The 18,331-nt window shown below is 40.9% G+C and overlaps 1 protein-coding gene across 1 annotated transcript; it reads left to right on the top strand.

Moving 5' to 3' along the window:
* Positions 1 to 1,790: 1,790 nt before the first annotated feature.
* On the top strand, positions 1,791 to 11,536 carry ANKRD1 (ankyrin repeat domain 1). Its single transcript, XM_004369921.1, has 9 exons — positions 1,791 to 1,872; positions 2,485 to 2,664; positions 3,603 to 3,740; positions 4,087 to 4,194; positions 5,469 to 5,567; positions 7,529 to 7,627; positions 7,801 to 7,899; positions 8,014 to 8,112; positions 11,094 to 11,536. Exons 1-9 carry the CDS (start codon positions 1,846 to 1,848, stop codon positions 11,202 to 11,204), a joined length of 960 nt encoding a protein of 319 aa, XP_004369978.1. The 5' UTR covers positions 1,791 to 1,845; the 3' UTR covers positions 11,205 to 11,536.
* The last annotated feature ends 6,795 nt before the right edge of the window (positions 11,537 to 18,331 follow it).

The following is an 18,331-nucleotide window of genomic DNA, read 5'->3' as shown; positions in this document are numbered from 1 at the left end:
GGAATCAAAACACTTCAGCCTAACTTCCACCACTACTTAATACTTTTGTAGCAAATTACTTAATGTTTCTCTGTCTCAGTATCTTCCTTTGTAAAATGAGAGCATTGATCTTGCCCCATCTTAGAAGGCCCTGACAGCTCTGGGATGCCATATTCAAGACCCTTGATCAACCCATGGTTCCTCCCCAATATCTCCTAACATTCCCCTCAGTTTGGGTTAGGCTGGAACAAAAAGGCATAAGAAATGGTAGGAAAAGCTTAAATTTTTTCTGTGTCACTTCTCACTTAGAAAAAGGGCCCAAAGTAAATAGTAATGGCTGTATTCCCATCTAAGAAAAGACCAGGAGATTTCCTTTAAGTGAACTCTGTTTTGGGATGGGATATTAAGAGACCAGAACATATGACGTAGGAGTTATTGAGAGGGTTCTTCCTTGTCAGTGTTTCAGTTCTGGGGGTTGTTGTCTCATTCTGAAAGTTCCAGAAAATCCACCCACTAGCTGATCAGTTAAAGAGGGGAAGAAGAGCATGGCAGCCACATTTGTTACTTGGGTGAGTTTAGGGGAGTGATCGACACAGAAAGGTCAAAATAACGGCCTAATTAGCACTCCCCTCCATAAATATCTCCCTTCCCTCACTCTTGCCTCCTTTCCTTTCCTGGAAAAATAAAGCTTTAAAATGGTTTTGAAGCTAGTAACTTCAGTTTCTCCTTGATCTGTAAAGAGGTAAGCATTTTTACATAATTTAACACCTCTGAGATAGAAATCTGAAACAGAAGTCTTTTTCAACCCTCCCTAAGGCAAAGATCATCTACCCCTCTGGCAATGTTCTCATACCTTGCTGCATCAGAATCATCTGGGTGCTTTGAAAAATACAGATTCCTAGGATCATCATAAACCCACTCAGAATCCCCTGGAAGGGGGCCCAGGATCTGCATTTTTGACAAGTTCCCACAGGTGATTCTTTTATCGATAGCATTTGAGAACTTTGGCGCATGATATAATCAAGTTATGCCTTTGCTTATACTTGGTCTCATATAATCTATCCCTGCGCCACTTGGATCCTTCTGAAGCAAAAAAAAAGAAAAAAAAGCTCCAGTTAGTATGCTGTTTTAGAACACAGTAAGAATGTCATGTGCTAATTCTGTCCAGTGACACCATGAAATAAAAGTGTATTACTGAATGCTTTCAATTTCTTATAATGATGGTAAGGTGGCATGTCATGGGGCCTTTTTAGCCCCAGACATCACTCCAGAGAATTCCAAACAGATATAGACAAGTGCCATTAGGACCCGGATCCTTTCTCCTGAGGCTATTTACACATAGGAATAGGATGTCCTGAAGCATCACTTCCCCACACTGAGGTGTTGATAAGTCTGGTTATCAGAAAGATATTATTGGGAGTGTGATATGCTGGGCATTTACATTTTCTTGATAGGTTAGTCATATGAAAGCTGACAAAGAAGGGAAAAGAGCAGCGATGTGGTGCAATATCAACAGACAGCTGTCCCCTGGCTTCTTGATAAATAGGATGACTCACATTGCTGAGTGGTGTGGTCACTGCCAGAGGAATGGCCCTCTCACATTTCTTCCTGATTCACATATTCTGTGGGGTTGGCTTGTTGGCCCCTCCCTCTTCGGCTTCCCAGACACTGAGTCTGGAATGAAAATTCACCTGCCTCTGAGTTGGCCGCCGAGGCGGTGTAGGGGTGTTACTTGGGTTCCCAGGTTGGAAGATTATCTCACCCAGCCCAAGCTATATAAGCTGACTGGTGTGGACTGGCTCAGCAGAGCCGACTCCAGGGGTTCATTCCATAGAAGCGAAACATACAGACCTACTTCGGGCAAAAATGATGGTACTGAAAGTAGAGGAGCTGGTATGTAAGACTTATTATCTTTACTGAATGAAAAATGGCTCAGTCTTTTTTTTATTTGAAAATTTTCTTTCAGGCATGATGCATAGTTATTCTGAAAATATCACATGTGGAAAATTGTTGGTTGATGTGATGGAGTAAGTGAAACTGGAAAAAACGAACTGTCAGTAATGAATTATCTGCATCTTGTCCGTTTTTTATCCTCTTTGGTTTCATGACTAAAGTATGGAATCACGTGTAATTATCAAAATGCCTTAGAGAAGATGTTCTATTTCAAGAAAATATATCCGGAAACTCTATAACTCAAGGCCAAGAGTCATCAAAAGTACCTAAAATTGAAGAATTTTAAATAATCAGAGGGGGTTGTAGCTTTCCTAGGAAAGATATGATTAAGCAAATTAAAAATTGATGTAAACATGTCAACCTTACTCAAACTTTTGTTTAAACAAGAGACTAAGACAAGTACCTGAAAGCAATCCTGGAACACCTGTAGCTGCTTGTTGTACCAAGGCAGGCCATCACCAGGGAGGGCGACCAAGGACTTCCTGTGGCATCTTCTGTGGAGAGTGACCCAGCCAGGCCCTGCTGCTCTGACCCTGCCGTCTTCTTCTGTAGGTCATGGGGAAAAAGAATGGCAACGGAGAGACAGGGGAGTTCCTGCCTGAGGATTTCAGAGATGGAGAGTACGAAGCTGCTGTTACTTTAGAGAAGCAAGATGACCGGAAAACACTTCCTGGTCACCATGAGAGCCTGAGGGAGCAACAGTGGAAAAGTGAGAAAGAGAGAGAGGCAGAGGTAAGAACTTTCTCGAGGAGTCCACGAGTTGGAGGTTGGGGTTGCGGTGGGGGACGGAGATGCCAGGGAGGAAGGAGAGAAGAAAGAAACAAAATAAATGCAACCATTCCAAAGGCTTTCCTTTATCAAATTCTAACCCATAAAGAAGCAATTTATATGGAGCAGGTTGTGGGAAACAATTCTTTGACAAGACTATCACTTCTGGATTCTGACTCAATGATTTAATGTGCTATGACCATGTCCTGATGGAAAGATAGGCTTGGAAAGAAAAGCATGTCTAGTGGATTTCTGATGTTACATGCTGTCTAGTTAATTCCAACCAAGAGAGACGTTTTTTCCTCAGTGACACGGTTTGCAGACCATGGATTATTGTTTTGACTATGTCCACTGTCTGTGCTGACACAATCTGTGTTGCTGGGTGAATTTTTATTTTTCACTAACCACAGATAAAACACAAATTAGTTAGCTATCGTCCCGAGACAGTCTGTTTCACAGTTCCTGTTTAGCGGGCTACTTGAAAGAGATAGGTATTAATATTTCAGAATTTTATGCTTATTATTGGATTCTTTCGGGTTAAAATTTTTTTTTTTTAATTTTTGAGGATGATAAAACAAATTCCACAGAAATCTGGGGCTTATTTATGCCAGTAATTACAAAATAGACACTTAGGGATTAGATTGTGTCTCCCATTAGTCAAGGGCTGATTCTACAAGCAAAGAAAGTGAAGATAAAGGAATTAACTGAAAATGAAGCCCCCAACTACCTTAATAAGAAACACTACATTGAAGTCAAAGGTTTATTTTAAAATCTTTAATTTTTTTTGGCTTGAACTTTTTGCTAAAAGGATTTACTTCAGACCCTTCAGAGTTTGTTTAGACACAACCAGAACCCTTGTCGGTAGAGCCCACCATGTTATGAAATGTGAATTTCTATTTTAGCTCAAGAAGAAGAAACTAGAACAGAGATCAAAGCTTGAAAATTTAGAAGACCTTGAAACAATCATTCAGCTCAAGAAAAGAAAAAAATACAGGAAAACAAAAGTTCCAGTGGTGAAGGAATCTGAACCTGAAATCATTGTAAGGGCTGTTCAGTTTTGTACTACTACGCATCTGTGGTTATGCTGCCCGTTAACCAACTGCTCTTGAGTCAATTCCGACTCGTAGTGATCCTATAGGACAGAGCAGAACTTCCCCATGGGGTTTCCAAGGCTGTAATCTTTACAGAAGCAGACTGCCACATCTTTCTCCCACACAGTGGCTAGTGGGTTTGAACCACCCACCTTTTGGTTAGCAGCTGAGTGCTTAACCACTGCCCCACCAGGGCTCCTGTGGGGTTGTGCTACATTGGTATAAATATCTGTGAAGGGTTTGGTTGAATGTTAGAAAGATCACAGTAATGCTTATACTAGGTTTTTGGCTTTAGACAGAACCTGTGGATGTGCCTAGGTTTCTGAAGGCTGCGCTGGAGAACAAACTGCCAGTAATAGAAAAATTCTTGTCAGACAAGAACAATCCAGATGTCTGTGATGAGGTAAGGTTTATGCAAAGTACTGAAAAATCCAGTTCATTAATTCTGTGTTTCTTATGCTTTACTGCAGCCTTGCTAATATGGTGCCAAAATCATTCCACCTGAAATAGTTTTCTCAGCTGTTGCCACGTATGCCAAGGATCAAAATAGGAGAGCACAGTGGTTCCCTCCCTCAAAAAAAAAAAAAAAAAAAGATCTGAATTAGTGCTATGGATTGCATTGTTTTCTATACTCCACCATACGTCTAGCTGATTTTTCTGTCTGTCTTTAACTTCTTAGATTCTTGGTAAATAAGACAGGGCTAACAACTCCCCTTTGGAGAAATATACCCTTAGCATCATCTTTGCTTGGACCCAAACACATCAGTGCTAGACTAAGAATCTGGAGACTGGAGTTCAAGGCCTAGCTCTATCACTACTTGGCTATTTGATCTTTAGCAGCTAATTTACATTCTCTAGGCCTTGGTTTCCTTTCTGTAAACGGAAGGTATTGGAGTGAAATAACACCTAAAGTTGTTCCAGCTCTGTTGTGTTGTTAGGTGTCATTGAGTCAATTTCAACTCATAGTGACCCCATGTGACAGAGTAGAACTGCCCTATAGGGTTTTCTAGGCTGTAATCTTTATGGGAGCAGATCGCCAGGTATTTCTCCCACGGAGCCACTGGGTGTGTTTGAACTGCCAACCTTCAGGGTAGCAGCCGAGCTTAAGCACTGCATCTCTAGGGCTCTTGTTCCAGCTCTAATAGTCTATTAATCCATTTATTTGAAGTCAATTTATCAGAAAACATAAGTCGCTTTTGCATTCTTTCCCCCATAAATTGAAATGGGGGATCATTTCTAAAACTGAACTAGAGAAATGAGTCTTTTAAAAATGAATTGACTACTTTTTGATATTCAACCTAGCTATAGAGCAAGATGGAAGAAAACCATCTGATCTGCATGGCAGATGCTACACAAACAATGGAGGTACAAAATTCAAGAAAAGGAAATGTCAACATTTAGGTAGTTTTGAACCTTTAAGTTTGCATCCTTCAATGTAGACCTCTGAGTATTTAGAAACGTACATTACAGGAAGCGCAAATCTCGATTGCAGAATAATTGTTCTAGTTGTTCTGCAATTTTAGTAAATTTGAGATTTCTAGTTCATAAATATGCACTCGAGTTTCTATCAATTAGGTCATCAGAGTTCCCAGCCTCATGCCTCTTAGTTGAAAAGGAAAGGATTTATGCACATTCTCGAATGCATTGCTATCTCTTTTTTCATCTCTATCCTGACAGTATAAACGGACAGCTCTTCATAGAGCCTGTTTGGAAGGACATTTGGCAATTGTGGAGAAGTTAATGGAGGCTGGAGCCCAGATCGAATTCCGTGATATGGTAAATATATTTCTTTGCTTGGAAATGAGCCAAAATAAATCAACTATACCAAGCTTGAAAAAAACTACAATGAAAAACTGGGCTGATGGGATTGAAAATTGATCTGAAAGCACTCATTTCTCTGTACAAAAGAAAGTTGGGAGATGGGACTAGGTCATGTGGAAAGTATTTTCCATACATATTGAAAAGGAGAGGAGTGTTCCAGTGAAAGAAGGAAGTACAAGCTGTCAAACAGATTTCAATATCCTCATCAGAGAGTTGGGTCATTATCAAGACAGTAGCATTACTGAGAAGTTACCCATTTGCCGCTTGTCTTTCAGCACACCCTGTCCTTCCATTATACCTGGCAGCCTGCTCATGGCCCCTTGACTGCCAGCAACAGATCAGAATTCTCTAGTTGCACACTTTACATGATAGATGCCGATTACCATTGGTGAGACTTGGGGCTAGACTGTATACTAACTGAATTTCATCTACAGAAAGTAGCTGCTCTTCAGACCTCAGTAATTCAGACACTGTGATTTCTACTAAGACCAGCATATAGCATACTTTATGAACCGAAGCCTGGGCTTGGAAAAAGCTTCATTTATTTAAACAAAGCCCAATTTGATTTCATAGCAAAGTGGAAAGTGGTAATAGGCAGCTTCTGTCTGGAGGTGAGATGAGAAGGCAGAGAGGGTTAGGAGCCGGTTTAATGGACACGGGAAATCAGAGGTGGAAAGGAGGAGTGTGCTGTCACAGTGTAAGGAGAGCAATTAGGGTCACATAACAATGTATGTATAAATTTTTGTATGAGAGACTAACTTGAAATGTAAACTTTCACTTGAACTACAACAATAAACAAAAAAAAGAAAAAGTGGAAAGTGGATACCAAAAACTTGCAAAGGACTTAGCCAAAATGGAAGCCAAAAGACAAACACTTTAAAAAAAAAAAAAAGAAAAAGTAGAAGAAATAAAAAAAAAAAAATGCTTGCATGTAAAACCTGTTGCAGTCAAGTCTCATAACAACCCTATAGGACAGAGTAGAACTGTCCCATGGGGTTTCCAAGGCTATAATCTTGACAGAAGCAGACTGCCATATCTTTTTCCCATGGAGTGGCTGGTGGGTTCTAACCACCAAACTTTTGGTTAGCAGGCAAGCGCTTAACCACTGCGCCACACTAAAAATCATAGGTGTAGGATTTGGAAGGCCAGGGGCATATCAAATAGATCAGTGATAAGGGAGCCCTGGATGAACCAATACAGTGTGTGCAGTGACCACAGTTGAGAGCAGTTGAGACAGAGGCTGTGCTAGCATAAAGGACGGCAGAGAAGCAACAAGAGATGGATAAAGAGCAACAGGGACCCAGGATGATCTGTCAGATCTGAATTAAAATCTTCTGGAAGGGACTACTTTCATTCTGCCTGAGTTTTATAAATAGATTCGTCTAGAACTTTTGTGTGTATTTGGCAAAAGTGGTTAGAAGTTCTGGGTAGATGTGGATTTGAATATTTCTTTTGCCACTTACTAGCTGTGTGTTCTTGGGCAAGTAAGTTGAACTTTCTGGAGCCTTGCTTTTCTCATCTGTAAAATGAGCATAGTAACACCTACTTCAAAATGTTGCTGTCGGGATAGATGTGTCTAGAGTGTGTAGCACAAGGGTGAAACTTAGTAAATCCTCAGTAAATGGTAGTTCTTATGTTTTTTTAATTAGTTGGTTTCTGAAGAGCCTCCTAATGATACACACACATGCACACAAATACACATGAGTACATACACTCACACATACAGGCCAGCTAAAACCATTGGGCAAGAATCTTCAACTACAATAGATAGAATTAGCAATCCAGATGAGAGCAACCCAGTGTTACCAAAGAAGTCCTAGCAAACCTCAGGATCTCCTGGGCCTTAGAAACCAAGTATTAATTCCCTTGACCAGCTTCTTATTGACATTCTCATGTCCATTTACTTCCCGGTATAGCTCGAATCCACAGCCATCCACTGGGCAAGCCGTGGAGGAAACCTGTATGTCTTAAAGTTGCTGCTGAACAAAGGAGCAAAAATCAACGCCCGAGATAAGGTATTTCTCGTCCTCCTTCTTCTCTGCCTCCCAGCCTCATCGTTGTAGTCAGCTGAAGCCCGAGCCCCATGCAGGGGCCATAGCGGCCACTTCTCCCTCTCTTACATGCCTTGGGGTCTAGGGCAGTCTCCGTCCCGGCTCCCAGCCAATCAGCAGTCTTTGCAATTTTCCAGTTGCTCAGCACACCGCTGCATGTGGCCGTGAGGACCGGCCACTGTGAGTGCGCAGAGCATCTCATCGCCTGTGAGGCTGACCTCGACGCCAAAGACCGAGTGAGTAGCCTTGTTCGTTATTTATTTGGAATCATTCCTCAACCTGGGGTTCTCTTGCGGGGCCCACTTTCCGGCTTCAGAGCCACCCTGAGCCTGTTTTTTCTGCTTCTCTAGGAAGGAGATACCCCTCTGCATGACGCCGTGAGACTGAATCGGTATAAAATGATCAGACTCCTGATTCTGTATGGCGCGGACCTCAACATCAAGAACTGTGTAAGTACTAGAAACAAGGGCACTACCTTTGGGATTTCTAATTTACAGAAACGTGTCTTAAATACGTGAAAATATTCCCACAGTGGTAGTATTTGATGGAGGGTGGAATCTTGTGATGGTTTAAATGTCCCTGTCAATTTCCATAAGGACATTGTAAACCTTGGTAATAATAACTCAGGTCACTTGGTCAGAGATGGAGGAAGATGTAGTGACTGATACGACTTCAGTGGGAATCCCTGGGTGATGCAAACAGCACTTTTGGCTGCTAACCAAAAGGTTGGTGATTTGAGCCTAGACAGAGGTGCATTTGAAGACAGGCCTGGCAATCTACTTCCAAAAAAAATCAGCCATTGAAAACCTTATAGAGCACAGTTCTACTCTGACACCCACGAGGTCACCATAAGTTGGAATCTATTTGACGGCAGCTGGTTTTTTGAATGACTTCAGTGCATAGTATGTTGTTGCTCTTATGTGCCAACAAGTAGATCCTGACTCATAGCAACCGTATAGGACAGAGTAGAACTGCCCCCATAGGGTTTCCTAAGCTGTAATCTTTACAAGAGCAGATCGCCAGGTCTTATCTCCTGTGGAGCAGCTGGTGGGTTTGAACTGCTGACCTTTTGGTTAGCAGCTGAACACTTAACCATTGCTCCACTAGGGCTCCTTAGTGTATAATATAGTACCTAATAACTCTTAAAATTTGGTCTTGAAAATAAAAGGTGCTCAAAACTATTCACCTTCACAAACACCTGTGTCAGAGAAGACCAGTCTGCCTCGGCCATCCTTGGCTGTGCAAGACCTGGGGTAGTTAGGAATATAGGCACCCACCTTCCCCAAAATGATCTAAAGTTCTGCAGTGGTCAGTGCAGCCAAGGGCCAATGAGTTCAAATGAATCAATATTCAACCCGAGTAATTCTGAATGGTCCTCTCTTCCTTGTACCACTGTGAAATGTGTTAACTTTCTTCCAGGGTAGCCATGCTTTTGCCTACGTTTCTGGAATAATTTCCATTCATTTTCCACTTTGTTTCTCTGCACATCCCTCAAAATAATTCCTTTTCTCAGGCCCTGAAAATGCTGTATAAGTCCCTTCTATAAGTATTAATTTAATTTCACCTCTAAGCAGGGAACATAACTTTTCCTCATGGTCCCAATTCTCAGTGAAACATCATCTAATATAAGCTTAAAAAATACCACTTGGGGGAAAGGGTGTAAATTACTGAAGAAAAAATTGAAAGAAGCTTTCGGTGAATCCCTTTGCTAAGAAGGAAAAAAAAAAAAAACAGTCATCTTAGAATGTGAATAATTTTCTCCTCTTATTTGTGTTATTACGAGACTGAGAGGAATATTGTATCATAAAAAATAATAACTGGCTTGGTGACAGGAACAAAGAATAGTGATAAATGGAGACTGCTTGAGATGGGAAAGTGTTAACAGTAGGGTTCCCTCATACTTAATATTGGGGCTAGTCTGATCTAATATTTTTTAAAACTATCTGAAAAAAAAATAGATACAATGAAATCTCCAAAGCTGCAAAAAATACAATTTTTTTTCGGCAGTGAGATGCCAGCAGTAGAGATACCTAGCATACAGAGTTAGAGAAACTGTGGAAGTAGGCAGAAAATCAGGAGATGAATTTCAATAGAGAGTAGTGCAAGGAATTTGAGAGAATAATCCAAAATATACAAACAGGGTTCCAAAAAAGTGTTCTGGACCCATTAATTTCATTGACCCCAGTGTATCAATGTTTCCAAAAAAGACCAGTAAGCTATTGGATACCATCTTAAGGTAATTGGAAACAATACACAATACATTATTTTATCCTTGTCCAAAACTGTCTTAATGTCTACCAATGAGTGTTCTTCAAGAAAGACACACAGAGGTGGGTAAGTTTTAAAATAAAGGTTACAAGGCCACTAACTCAAATGGCCACAGGGGCCAGGTAGATGGCATAAAATTTTTAAATAGGTAGCTGGTGGGTTCTGTGTACCTAACTCTTGTAAAGATGTTGGCCCTTCCCCAAGCCAGTCCATTGCAGCTATGTGGAACCACAGGTACTGTGTTGCCAGTTCTTCTGATTTTTTTCATAGAGGTCACAAATCCAATTGGGAAATCTCAGGATTTCCAAATGTTGCCAATTAATTCTAATTTAAAAGAAATGTAAGCTCTGTTGGGGACAAACAAGACAGGTCTGCAGACTGATTTGCATCTCAAAGCTGCCAGTTTGCAACCTCTGGGTTAAGAGGTAGAAACACTTCAGAATAAATAGAGGTGGAAAAATTTAGGACTTTTCATATCTAAAGACAAAAATTGAGAGGTGACACGGTTTTAATTTTTATAAATACCTTGAGACACACATATAATGGAAATAAAAGTTTGGTTTTAATAAGTTATTTACTCACATATGTCTCTGACGTCAACTCCAAGAAATTAATTTCTGGGGAGAGCCCAACATAAATTCTGAGTTCTGAGAAATCTGCTCCTAGAAGCAGTAATAATACCTGAGCAGTACCTGAGTACTTAAGCCAAGGGATTGAGGCAGCTCATTTACCGCCAATTTCTATCAATCAAGAAATCATTTTCCAAATTAATAGAAACTGGTTCTCAGTCAAGAGGGATACCACCAGCTCCCCACACCCATTCTACAAGGTTCTGGAGGTACATAAAGGCATTTTTTTTAGTTTCAAAGTGACTTGCAGTGGTACTATTGCCAGTTAGTGTCTAGGGACCAGGGATTTTACCAATACCTGGGGAAAGTCCCACAGGGAAAAGACATTACTAACCTAAAATGCCAAAAGCATCCCCTTGAGAAAAGTGAAGGCCTGGTTTGAATATAAACCGCAAATCACACGTAGTGTAAAACATTAAACACTTCTGTAACATGCACCTGTGCATTACCTCGTTAAACATACACAGGGAGAGAACGTGAATTTATAGATGCCACCCACCTGGAAGTCAAGTTTTCTCATTTATTTTGACCAGGCTGGGAAGACCCCGATGGATCTGGTGCTGCACTGGCAGAATGGAACCAAAGCAATATTCGACAGCCTCAAAGAAAACTCCTACAAAACCTCACGCATAGCTACATTCTAAGGGAAATAACAACGGACTCTTTCACCAACTGCTTTACACCGGCATTTTGAAGGCACGACCCAAGAGAAGAGCAACTACCTGTAAAACCTAGCTTTGGTTTATCAAACTGTGGTAAAGCTGTACCTAACAAAGTTTCGAGAAAGCACAGGGATATAGGCATTACATTTCCATTAGTTTAGTGAAATTCACCCTATTTATTTTTATTTATTCCAGGTTATTTATTTACTTGGATGCCACTGATATTTCGAGCCTTCCTGATAATCATTTGGTGATCAAAGCTTAAATTTGTGTATACATTTCCAGAGCCTTCCCAGAAACGGTTCTTAAACCAGAATAATGAGCAATGCTGGAAGTGCCGGCTTAGGTGTCACTTCACTCGAGTAAGGTATTTCAAGGTGTCTTTAAAAGACAAAGGTGATCATTGCAGCCCTCTTCTGAATTTTTAATGCTGAAGTTTGAAGGAAGCAACGGAAGGCATTTAGTGACAGGAAAGAAAGCAAAGTAGAGCGAAAGGGATTCCGTGAGAAGAACAGTAAAGGCAGCCATTTCTCCCCTGGGCCTGGTATGTTACCCAGTCATGCACTGTATCAAGGTGACGAGAATGTCATGAGTGTACGCGTAGGACAGTGGATGGAGCGGGCAACTGCATCATGCAGAAATGAGTTTGCTCAAAAAAGGATGAAAGTAAATACAAACTGTAAATGTGTAAATGTATATTGTGCTGTATGTACATTTTATATTCATAATAAAAACAAACTCTAAACCTCTTTCTCAGTCTTTCTATAAAGTATGGTGGGAAAGAACTGTGCGAAAAAGGCTATTTAGGAGGAGTTTTTTCATTGTCTTCCACATTTGTCCACGCGGAAGCACTTCTCAGACTTTAATTTGTATACACATCACTTGGGGGCTTGTTTAAAATGCAAACTCTTATTTAGATGAGGTGGGTCCTGAGACTGTATTTCTAACAAGCTTCCAGGTGTGAGCTGTGGTGTGCCGCCATCACACTTTGAGCAACAAGGCTGTGAGAACCATACGGTTACAAAGGAGTTAAAGTTCTCTCAGGCCTAATGATGCGGAGAAAGAGACCCCTGGTGGGTGCAGTGATTACTGCAAGTTAATCAAGTGTTTCTTAGGAAGTTTCCACCAGAGCTTGACTGAAAAGAAAAAAAAAAAATCAAAACTAAACCATTGCCATCGAGTCAATTCCAACTCATAGTAACGCTATAGGACAGAGGGGAGCTGCATCATAGGGTTTCCAAGGAGCGCCTGGTGGATTCGAACTACCGACCTTTTGGTTAGCGGCAGTGGCACGAGCTGGCAGTGCCAAAGGCTTCCCACGACGGAACACACCCGATCAATGATTTCTGACCTTTAAAGTTATTTTGTTGCCAGATGCTGGGCCAGGTGCCTCAGACGTGGTGAGAAAAATGGACCATCCCTGCCCTGACCCGTGGAATAGAAAAGTATTAAATAATCACAGAAATAAATACACAGTAGCAATCTGTAGTAAGTCCAATGACAGAAAAAGTACAGAGTGCTATCAGAGTATGTAAGATGCGGAGAAGAGGCATAACTAAGTTATGGCAGGTAGGGCGTGCGCCCTGGCTGCCGCCTGACGAGTGCGCTAATGAGCCGTTTCTATCGGCCATTGCAGTTTCCATCACCAGCTGTGAACGATCTTTCAGCAAATTAAAACTAATTGCCATAGACACTTCATAGATGGGCCCCTGATGTGGAGGCACATAATTTGATAAGGAGGGGGAGTTCTACAAAAACTTCTTTGAGGTGGGACTTTGAAGGTGGGTTTAAAGGATAAGTTACAGTCATTCAAGTAGAGTGTTCTAGGCAACAGGAAGAGCATGGGGAAGGGCAAGCATTGGGGACAGTTTGGCACTTGCGGAAATTTATGGAGGTCAGTGAAGCCCAATGTGGAACATAGAATTTGCTAGGATGAGTACCCCTCAAAAAACTCATTCCAGATAGGATCATATACATAACCTCTTAGATACGCCTCTAACATTTGGGAGGGTGTGTAGAAAGTCTTTCAGTTAGCTGGCCATGAACACATGCAGAGTTGTGAGGATTGTTTGAATTATTTTTGTACTTTTCTTCCTAGTCTCCTGTCAATCCATAGAGTCCACCTCCCACAAACATTGAAAGTTTTGTTCTGTCTGTCATCTTCCTTTCTTCCAATCCCCTTTTGCCAGACCTTTGCCCTCCCTGCAGGGTTGTGGCTCTAACTTGGCAGACCCTTAAGGCTCAGGGTCCTACTAGTTCTTCAGAGTAAAGCACCTGCAACACAGTCAACTTGCTGATGTCTCCCTTGGTATAACCTGGATGTGGTGTTATGCAACGAAATTCTTTTTATAATGTCCTCCTCAACTCTCCCTCTCCACAAGAGGTGGGAGGATAAAGAAGAGAAAGGAGTGAGGAGTTAAAAAACAATTCGTGTTGCCACATATAAATATTTGCACTAGTATAGAGGTAGAGGGTATAAGAGACAACATGGAATAAATCCAAGTGGAATGAAGCCAACCCGAGTTATCTCTGCTAATGGAAAGGATAAACACTTCAGGCAAAAATTCCAAGTCTCCATCACACAAGTGGTCAACTTTTATAAGCTCTTCACCTTCCCACCTGACTCAGCTCTTGGCCCACAATCAGTCTTTTGTCTTTCGTTCTCTCAGTGAAGGGCACATCCCATGGCCAATCAAGAATCCTGGAAGTTGTTCTTGACCTTTTCTTTCCCTCACTCCTACCTTAGTCAACCACCAAGTCTTCTTACCAAGTATGTTGTTGTTGTTATTAGGTGCCGTCCAGTTGGTTCTGATTCATAGCAACCCTATATACAATAGAACGAAACATTGCCCAGTCTTGCGCCCTTCTCACAGTCATTGTTATGCTTGAGCCCATTGTTGCACTCACTGTGTCAATCCATCTTGTTGAGGGTCTTCCTCTTTTTTGCTGACCCTCTATTTTACCAAGCATGATATCCTTCTCCAGGGACTGATACCTCCTGATAACATGTCCAAAGTGTGTGAAACATAGTCTCGCCATCCTTGCTTCTAAGGAGAATTCTGGTTGTACTTCTTCCAAGACAGATTTGTTCCTTCTTTTAGCAGTCCATGGTATATTCAGTATTCTTCACTGACACCACAATTCAAAGGCATCAATTCTTCTTTGGTCTTCCTTATTCATCGTCTAGCTTTCACGTACATATGAGGCAACTGAAAATATCATGACTTGGGTCAGGTGCACCTTAGTCTTTAAGGTGACATCTTTGCTTTTCAACACTTTAAAGAGGTCTTTTGCAGCAGATTTGCCCAATGCAATGGATCTTTTGATTCCTTGACTGCTGCTTCCATGGGTGTTGATTGTGAATCCAAGTAAAATGAAATCCTTGACAACTTCAATCTTTTCTCCGTTTATCATGATGTTGCTTATTGGTCCAGTTGTGAGGATTTTTGTTTTGTTTACATTGAGGTATAATCCATACTGAAGGCTGTGTTCTTTGATCTTCGTCAGTAAGTGCTTCAACTCCTCTTCACTTTCAGCAAGCAAGGTTGTGTCATCTTCATAACGCAGGTTGTTAATGAGTCTTCCTCCAATCCTGATGCTGTGTTCTTCTTCATATAGTCCAGCTTCTCAGATTATTTGCTCAGCATACACGTTAAATAGGTATGGTGAAAGGATACAGCCCTGTAGCACACCTTTCCTGACTTTAAACTATGCAGTATCCTCTTGTTCTATTTGAAGGACTGCCTCTTGAGCTATATACAGTTTCCTCGTGAGCACAGTTAAGTGTTCTGGAATTCCCATTCTTTGCAATGTTATCCATAATTTATTATGATCCACACAGTCGAATGCCTTTGCATAGTCCATAAAACACAGATAAACATCTTTCTGGTATTCTCTGCTCTTAGCCAGGATCCATCTGACATCAGCAATGATATCCCTGGTTCCATGTCCTCTTCTGAATCCGGCTTCAGTTTCTGGCAGTTCCCTGTGGATATACTGCTGCAGTCACTTTTGAATGGTCTTCAGCAAAATTTTACTTGTGTGTGATATTAATGATATTGTTGCATAATTTCTGCATTATGTTGGATCACTTTTCTTTGCAACGGGCACAAATATGGATCTCTTCCAGTCGGTTGGACAAGTAGCTGTCTCCCAAATTTCTTGGCATAGATGAGTGATCACTTCCAGTACTGCATCCATTTGTTGAAACATCTCAATTAGTATTCCGTCAATTCCTGGAGCCTTATTTTTTGCCAATGCCTTCAGTGCAGCTTGGACTTCTTCCTTCAGTACCATCGGTTCCTGATCATATGCTACATCCTGAAATGGTTGAACGTCGACTAATTCTTTTTGACATAGTGATTCTGTGTATACCTTCCATCTTCTTTTGATGCTTGACGCGTTATTTAATATTTTCCCCACAGAATCCTTCACTATTGCAACTCAAGGCTTGAATTTTTTATTCAGTTCTTTCAGCTTGAGAATGCAGAGCATGTTCTTCCCTTTTGGTTTTCTACTGCCAGGTCTTTGCACATGTCCTTATAGTACTTTACTTTGTCTTCTCAAGCCTCCCTTTGAAATCTTCTCTTCAGCTCTTTTACTTCATCATTTCCTCTTTTTGCTTTAGCTACTCGATGTTCAAGAGTCAGTTTCAGTGTCTCTTCTGACATTCATTTTGGTCTTTTCTTTATTTCCTGCCTTTTTAATGCTTCTTGCTTTCTTCATGTATGATGTCCTTGATGTCTTTCCACAAATCATCTGGTCTTTGGTCATTAGCATTCAACGTGTCACGTCTCTTCTTGAGATGGCCTCTAAATTCAGGTGGGATATGCTCAAAGTTGTACTTTGGCTCTCATGCACTTGTTCTAATTTTCTTCAGTTTCAATTTGAACTTGCACATGACCAATTGATGGTCTGTTCCACAGTTGGCCCCTGGCCTGTTCTGACTGATGATATTGGGCTTTTCCATTTCCTCTTTCTACAGAGGTAGTTGATTTGATTCCTGTGTATTCCATCTGGTGAGGTCCACATGTATAGTTGCTGTTTATGTTGGTGAAAAAAGGTATTTGTACTGAAGAAGTCATTGGTCTTGCAAAATTCTATCATGAGATCTCTGGCATCGCTTCTATCACCAAGGCCATATTTTCCAACTACCAATCCTCTTCTTTGTCTCCAGCTTTCTCATTCCAATCACCAGTAATTATCAATGCATCCTGATTGCATGTTTGATCAATTTCAGACTTTACCAAGTATACCATGTAAATAGCTCTTTAACCTGTCCACCTCCTCCTATCCCATGTGCCACTTCCCTAGCTCAGATCACCATGGTGTCTCCCTGGATTACTCAAAGGGCCTCGATGGGTTCCTGGGTTCCAGGCTTACTTCCTGCCATTCTGTTCTTCAGGTTGCAGCCAGAGCGATTTTTCTAAAACACAAATTTGATTGAGTCGCCCTCCTTTTTAAAACCCTTCAATGATAGTTCCCTCAGGATAAATGAAAACTTAATGGTTTATGAAATCCTTAACATCTGGCTAGTGTTCTTTATTCTCACCTCTCATTACTTTCCAAATAAAACTTTAAATTCTAACTCTATTGAATTTTCAGTTCCTTAAAAGATCCAGGCACTTTTACTTTTTTCACACACTGTGCCAGCTCCTTGGAAGGCTCTACTTCCTACCCCTCCCCACTCCCCTGCATAATTTCTCCTCACCCCTCCCCTCAGGTTTAGCTGTATTTCCTCCAGGAAGCCATCCTAGAATCCTTAGATTTTGTTAGTTCCCCCAGGTGTGTTCCTGTTGTGCTTACTCCCCCCAAGTTATAACATCTATCACACTGCATTTCCCCCAAAATGAAAAATCTTTTCTTCTCCTCTTGTTCAAGCAATACATACTCATTATAAACATTAAGACAGTATAGACATGAGTAATGAAGGCAAACATCATGAATAGTCTTAAAATCATGGCATTCTTCTTGATTATTTCTGTGCACATTACATATGCATTTAGTTTTATAACTTTGTTTTCAATTGAACAACTTACTGTATACATGGTGTTCTTTTGTTTGAATGTATAATAAATCATTTAACTAATCTTGTACTTATTAGACATTTAGGTTGTTTCTATTTCCCCACTATTTTAGACATTGTTGCAATGAATATCCTTATCCATGTATCTTTTAAACCTAACCATTTGTGAAGAACAAATGTACAGAAGGAACTATGAGGTTAGTGTAAAATTATATCTCCTTCCACAATATACGGAGCCCTGGTGATGCAGCGGTTAAGAGCTCAGCTGCTAACCAAAAAGGTCAGCAGTTCGAATCCACCAGCTACTCCTTGGAAATCCCTATGGGGCAGTTCTACTCTGCCCTATACGGTTGCTATGAGTCGGAATTGACTCCATGCCAACAGGGTTGGGTTTTTTGTTTCCACAATGTACATGATTGCCTTTCTCCAAGATCTTGACAATGCTGGGTTTTTATATATCTTTCTATTTTTCATCTTTTTTTTCAACCTGACCAGCAAAATAAAGATGTATTTTTGATGATTTTTCACTTATTACCAGGAAAGCTCAGCATCTTCATGTTTACTGAATTTTTTTTTAATTGTCTACCTGCTTTGCCCAATTGTCTATTTTTCTATTAGGTTCTTTGCCCAATTGTCTATTTTTCTATTAGGTTCCCTAGAAGCAGTACTGGAAATGAGGATTTTGTGCAAGTGATTTACAGAGAGTGCTCTGTAAGGGAGTGAGAGAAATAGGACAGGGCAGGAGCAAAAAAGGGACAAAGATGTGATTTCAGAAGTCTATCCTACCCTGATCCCACAGGGAGCTCTGGAGCATGAGTTGCACCACCAAAGCTAGCAGGCTGGCTGTAAAACCCTGCACCAGTCATTGGCCACTGGTCAGCCTCAGAGGTGGGCAAACCTTCTCAGGCCTTTCTGGGTAAGGTGACTTCTGTCAGCACAGGACAATCTTCTGGAAAAGAGAAGCCATTATTGGTACCCAACACCCAGAACAGCTGGGAGATGGGTGCACCAGCCTGGTAAAGGGAATCTGGGTGAATACTAACAACGTTTGTTATGTAAGTTTTTTTCTTTTAAAAAAAAACAA

The sequence above is a fragment of the Trichechus manatus genome, unplaced genomic scaffold (assembly GCF_000243295.1).
Source record: "Trichechus manatus latirostris isolate Lorelei unplaced genomic scaffold, TriManLat1.0 scaffold00007, whole genome shotgun sequence".
In the NCBI taxonomy this organism is placed as follows: Eukaryota; Metazoa; Chordata; class Mammalia; order Sirenia; family Trichechidae; genus Trichechus; species Trichechus manatus.
The sequence above is the reverse complement of the archived record's forward strand: the minus strand, read 5'-3'. Positions and strand labels throughout refer to the sequence as shown.

Coding starts and splice junctions, on each gene's coding strand:
- ANKRD1 (XM_004369921.1), top strand. CDS start 1,846: ATGATGGTACTGAAAGTAGAGGAGCTG. Junction 4,195..5,468: donor ATCCAGATGTCTGTGATGAG/GTAAGGTTTATG, acceptor CTATCCTGACAG/TATAAACGGACAGCTCTTCA. Junction 7,628..7,800: donor AAATCAACGCCCGAGATAAG/GTATTTCTCGTC, acceptor GCAATTTTCCAG/TTGCTCAGCACACCGCTGCA.